This window comes from Harmonia axyridis, chromosome 7 (assembly GCF_914767665.1).
Source record: "Harmonia axyridis chromosome 7, icHarAxyr1.1, whole genome shotgun sequence".
Taxonomy (NCBI): Eukaryota; Metazoa; Arthropoda; class Insecta; order Coleoptera; family Coccinellidae; genus Harmonia; species Harmonia axyridis.
Genome location: NC_059507.1, coordinates 18,018,291 through 18,024,186, shown reverse-complemented (window position 1 = coordinate 18,024,186; position 5,896 = coordinate 18,018,291). Strand labels below are relative to the sequence as shown.

Genomic DNA, 5,896 nt, shown 5'->3' with positions numbered 1-5,896 from the left:
CTGAGATATAGAGTCGGCGCAAAATTAAAAAAATATAGTATCAAATTTAGTTATTGGATCGAATCAATTTAAATCAAATCAACAACAACATAATCTCAGCTTGAATATACGATCCATAACAATATATATATATATATATATATATATATATATATATATATATATAGATATATATATATATATATATATATATATATATATATATATATATATATATCGGTGTCAGAACGTCCTCTGACGTCTTCCGATGCCAACTCATCAAGCTTCCCTATCCCCTATCCATCCACAGATCCTCATCTAATTCTCTCTCCCTTATCTCTCTATTAAATCCTTCTCTCCAGCTCTTTCTAGGGCGTCTTTTTTTTCTTCTTCCTTGAGGTGTCCAATCAAGGATTTGCTTCGGCAGGCGTTGGTCCTCCATTCTTCGCACATGTCCATACCATCTGAGCTGATTGATCTTAATGTCTTGTGTTATTGTATGAGTAACCCCCATAATTTCCCTTATTCTATTGTTTGTGAATCTCTCCAACTTTGATCTTCCTGCTGCACGCCTCCAGAAATCCATTTCTGTTGCTTCGAGGGTTTTTTCTGCTGACGCTTTCAGTTGCCATACCTCACTTCCATATGTTACAATACTTTTTATTGTTGTATTGTATATCCTGTGCTTGTTCGACTTTGATATGTGTTGGTCCCATATTATGCTGTTCAGTCGCGTGATAGCTCTTCTTCCTAGTGAATTCCTCTTCTTGATAGCTTGGTCTAATCTACCATCATCTGAGATTTCTAAACCTAAATACTTATAATTGTCGAGTATTTGATCTGTTGTCCATTATTTAATATAAGATCTTGCCGGGTACCTCCGATGTTCATGTATCTTGTTTTCTCTATGTTGACTTCCAAACCCCATTTCTTATATTCTTCGATTAATATGCGAGCCATATACTCCAAGTCATCATTATCTTGCGCTATGACTATCTGGTCGTCAGCAAAGCGGAGTGTAAACAAGTTGTTTTTTGCTTCAGGAATACCCATTTTTGTTTCCAGATTTTTAACGCTTGCTCTAAATATATTTTGAAAAGGGTGGGTGAAAGGCAGCATCCTTGTTTGAGGCCTTTAATTGTTAGGAAGCCTTTAGAAGTGATCCTTTTATTTTTACATTAGAATAAGAGCACTGATATAATTTTTTAACGGCTAATATGATATTAGAATTGATGTTTGTTTCATGTAATGCTTTCCATAGCAATTTTTAGGGGATGCTATCGTAGGCTTTTTTCAAGTCTACATATAAAATGTGTAGCTCTTGGTTTACTGCTACTTTCTTTTCTATGATCTGAGTTAAACAGAAGAGGTGATCTGTAATGGATCTTCCGGCTCTGAAACCTGCCTGTTCTTCGGCTTCTAAATCACTGTATTCTCTTTCAATTCTATTTTTCAGTATCCTTCCATATATTCTACTAATCGTGCTCATGACCGCTATTCCCCTATATATATTACAGTCGTTTTTATTTCCTGATTTGTAGATTGTAGAAATGAAGGAAGTTCCGAATTCTTTTGGGATATCTTGTCCACTAATACAATATTGAAATAAGGTCTTGAGTTCTTCGTACAGTTTTTCTGTGCCGTTTTTTATGAGTTCTGCTGGGATACCACCTGGTCTTGGTGATCTACCGTTTCTTAACGAGAGACATATATCCTTCACTTCTTTTCTTGATATTCTAATGGGGGAGGCTTGGACTCGCACATACTGGGATGAATCTTCGATTTCAAATTCAGCTCGCTTTTCTGTTAGGAGTTCGTTGAAATATGAATCCCAATTTTCTAATGTAATTGGTGTTATTAGATCTTTCCTCCTATGTAGCTATCTATTCTTAGGCATTTTTGTTATCAGGATTCGTTTTTCTTATTTGTTTTCTTTTTTCTAACTCTTGCTTGCTGACTTGTCCAATCTCTCTGCCTTTTCGTGTTCAAGTACTGTCGATATTTTTTCCTCTTTATTTTTATTTCGTCCTCTATTTCTTCATCCCACCAGTAAGGAGTTGGTTTAGCATTATTTTCCACAAAACCTAGAGCTTCTTTTGCTGCGGCATGAATGTTTTCTTTGATGTGATGATATAGGTCTTCGGGGTTATTGTGGTGGGCATGTCCCAGCTTCTCATCAAGTCTCTGTTTATAAAGTTTCTTCGCACTCTCCTGTTCCAAACTCATCAGATAATATCTTTTTTCTTCTGCCGTTCTTATACTTTCAACCTGATGTTTTTTTCCATGTTGTCTTCTAATTCCAACTCTGAACAGATGATGGTCGCTTCCACAGGTGGCACTTCTATACACTTTCACGTCTTGAATATCTAAGCTGGATTTTTGTCTTATGATTGCATAGTCTATTATTGATCTTAGGTTTCTTGTTTTTTGTTTCCGTGTATATTTATGTATGTCCTTATGCTGAAAGAACCCGTTGGTAATTTTAAGCTTATTTTGGTCGCAGAGAGTGATCAGTCTGGTCCCGTTATCATTCGTGACGTCTCCCCCATAAGGGCCGACTATATCATCATTATGTCTTCTTCCTGTTCGACTGTTGAGATCACCGAGTATAATTATGTGCCTCGTATTTGCAACTTTGGAAATCTCATAGTTCATTTGTTCGAAAAAATCTTCTTTTATCTGTACTGGGGCATCTTCATTTTAGGCATATACTGCTATAAGTGTGATCTTTTGATTATTAAGTGTGATGTTCATCTAGATCAATCGCTCGCTAATGGCTTCCCAAGAGGTAATTCATTTTCTCAGCTTCTTTTTAATAAGCACCGCTAGTCCTTGTTGGGCTCTTTTCTTCTTAGGGACACCACTATAGAAAAGGTCATTTGATCCTAAATTTTCCGATCCTACGCCCTTCTTCTTCGTTTCGGTCAGAACAACCAAATCCATACCTAAATTCTTCACCTCAAACATAACCACATTCAGTTTTGTTGATAGTCCTTGTACATTCCATGTTCCCAAATTTCGAATCCATTTCCGTAGCTTATGTCGTTGTGATTTAATCCGTCCGGCTTGTCCTTGTGTAGGCTTTTTAACAATAGTTTGTTTTCCGAGTAAAAGGGGGGTCAACCCGATGCCTCAACCCCCAACCTGGAGGACCAGGGTTTATTTTTAGAGTACCTTCTCTTAGATGGATTGCTTTCTCTACAGCTGAGGAGTTCCATCTACCCCACCTGTTGGTCCGTGAGTGGTATTTTATTTCCCACTTACCCGCCGGTTTAACCGGTTAGGGCTTTCCCCTATCCGCCACCTTGGGGACGCGCCCTCTAGGGGACAGGTTCCCCCGAGAGATTGATTAATTGATTAATATGAGTCAAATTAGATGATTTTGCATTACAGATGATTCCCTCACTATAAAACGCCTTATAATTCCTCATTTTGTGACGTCACTCGTCCTCTGTTGTCATTCCTCTCTGTGTCTCTTGTCTTTGTGTTTTTTCTATATTTTTAACCTTTGACATTATTCGTTCATATGTCTTTTAAGATTTGACTCGTTGTTTAATTCTATTATTAAGATTCAGAAAAATATAGTTATTTCCTTGCATGTTACATATTATATATGGACATTGAAATATTTTTAACATTTAAGACTCACATTGATATAAATTCTGCTGTATTCATTTCTGTGTGTTTTTTACAACTTTATGTAATTTTCAGTAGCCCTGAAGAAGGACAAGTTATTGTCCGAAAGCTTGGCTGAAGCAATAAAAAGTTAAAATTGTTCAAGTTTGACTACATACCCGATAACCTTTATATTTCAAATTATAAATTGTTAGTCGAGATTAACAAGTAGTTAACAATCAATTTAATTCGGCTACCACTTAGCGCTACAGCCATCTATTGCAAAACGGCGAAAGCAAAGTTGTTCACCTAATACAAGAAATCAAAATGTGTAGTACTGGACCAAGCGGGCACTGTTCCAGAAAAAATATCACCCAGTAGATTTGCAGTCAAAATTAGCATACCTATCACATGATGAAAACTTGAAATTGGAATATCTTTGTCAAGATAAAGTTGAATATCTTGTGAAAAAAAAGAAGTGCTATGAGGAAAAAACTTGAGAAAAATCAATCTTCAACCGTCTGTATCTCGAAGAGAGAAAACGCTCGCAGGCCCATGTTTGTTTTTTTTTTTTTTTTGAAAAAATGATCCGAGGAATCTGTCATTTTCATTTGTATTTCCTGAATAGCCTGTATACTGCCTAAATATTTTTATACTTAATCGAAACATTATGTTTGATCTACATTCTCAAATTGTTGCATATCTGAATTCAATATATCAATCCAAACAAATCTGTTGTTCTAAATTAATCAGGAAAATAAAATTTACGGATCTACTGGTCAGATTTGGCCTACTAAAATTTCAGATGAACGCCATTTAGTGCATCAAATGGAATGGAATGGAAATGTGATGCAGACCTCACACGGATTCAAGCATAATTCAAAAAAGAGCACTTGGCAAATTAGAGACGAGAAGAAGGTTGATAGCCAACAATTATCCACGAGCCATTTAACAGGATCTGGAACAAGTCAGGTTAGTCTTTAATTGAGCTTCAATTTGTTGTTAGTTCATTGTGTTCACTTAACCTGCCAGCGGCAAAATGCCGCAAATTTTCTTTTTATTGTTACAAAAATATTACAGGGTCTACCAAGCTCTGTAATATTGTGTTTTTAGATATCCCTTGTTTATGTTATTTGCTCCGTCCACCTTCAATTTTGGTGCAACATATTTTTCCGCTCAGTCGTACTGGACTTAAAGAAGGTCGATTTTACATTGTTGTCATTTGAGTTTTATCAAGTATTGTATTTTTTTTTTTTTGTAAAATCGATTAATGTGTCATTTGAATCTGAATGACTGAAATTTGGAACCGTGTCACGGTTCTAACTAATTTCCTGACTGCCTTCATGGTTTTATTCGACGGATTAGCTGAACTAAGGTAAGTATACATAACACCTATTTTCTTCCTCATATTGACTATTCTACTTTCCAGGCGAACTTTCCATGGTGGCTCCGATGGCGGGCGGTATTCTTGTTGTTGTGGTATTGCGGTAATATAAGTTCATCATTATATCTCGTGGCTCTGAAGTGTACAGTACTATGTCTAAGAAACTACTGGGATTAGCGACAATTCCATGAGTGAAGAAACCTAAGTGATACCTATAGCCTCCTAGATTTCATATTAAGACACTTGTCCTCCTTAATCCTGTGGGAAATAGGTTCATACTTTATCACACCGTGAATTGAACGAAAACAGGATTTTTGAACCTTCTGTATTCTCTTCTAGTCCAGTTTGATGAGGCAAGGACCATAAATGAAATCACAGTATGTGAATTGTGACAGGACAAGGGACTCGCACAAAGTTTTTTTAGCTCAAGCATCCAAGAGATGGCGGCTGTGATAAATCAACTTTAGGTGAAAGTAAGCTTTGATAAGCAAATTTTCAACGTGTTCCTTGAAGCAGATATCTGTATCTAATAGCAATCTAATAGATCTGTGAAAGAAAGCTTTTGGGTGTCGATGACTTTATTCATATTCATGGTCAAAAATTCTCTTGTTCTTTGATTGGCGAAGCACATATTTTTTGGTATATCGGAATTGAGTATTAAATTGTGTTCGCGTGATAATTTTTCTAGATGACTCAAATCCTCATTGACTCTACGTGAAGCTTCTTCATATGTACCCCCAGAAAATCGATAAAATAACTGTGTGTCGTCTGCATATGCCTGAGCAGTGCAATGTTTGGAACTTGTTATTATATCAGATGTATAAATTATAAAAATCAAAGGGCCTAGTACGGACCCTTGAGGAATCCCAGCAAAAACACCAATAGCACGCAGTATCGCCCATCGATATATATTGAATT

The 5,896-nt window shown here is 36.3% G+C and overlaps 2 protein-coding genes across 2 annotated transcripts; both read right to left on the bottom strand.

Annotated features, from left to right (window-relative positions):
* Positions 1 to 268: 268 nt before the first annotated feature.
* On the bottom strand, positions 269 to 1,032 carry LOC123685289. Its single transcript, XM_045624945.1, has 2 exons — positions 858 to 1,032; positions 269 to 789 (listed from the first exon to the last, which is right to left on the bottom strand). Exons 1-2 carry the CDS (start codon positions 1,030 to 1,032, stop codon positions 269 to 271), a joined length of 696 nt encoding a protein of 231 aa, XP_045480901.1.
* Positions 1,033 to 1,246: 214 nt separating this feature from the next.
* Positions 1,247 to 2,634, bottom strand: LOC123685288. The gene is made up of 2 exons (XM_045624944.1): positions 1,938 to 2,634; positions 1,247 to 1,782 (listed from the first exon to the last, which is right to left on the bottom strand). Exons 1-2 carry the CDS (start codon positions 2,632 to 2,634, stop codon positions 1,247 to 1,249), a joined length of 1,233 nt encoding a protein of 410 aa, XP_045480900.1.
* Positions 2,635 to 5,896: the final 3,262 nt, after the last annotated feature.

Excerpts from the sequence above, each read along its gene's own strand:
- LOC123685289 (XM_045624945.1), bottom strand. The coding sequence starts at position 1,032 with ATGGGTATTCCTGAAGCAAAAAACAACTTGTTTACACTCCGCTTTGCT. Across the intron at positions 790-857 it reads AAGATACATGAACATCGGAG|GTTTAGAAATCTCAGATGAT; the intron begins GTACCCGGCAAG and ends ATAAGTATTTAG.
- LOC123685288 (XM_045624944.1), bottom strand. The coding sequence starts at position 2,634 with ATGAACTATGAGATTTCCAAAGTTGCAAATACGAGGCACATAATTATA. Across the intron at positions 1,783-1,937 it reads AAGGCAGAGAGATTGGACAA|AAAAGCGAGCTGAATTTGAA; the intron begins GTCAGCAAGCAA and ends AACTCCTAACAG.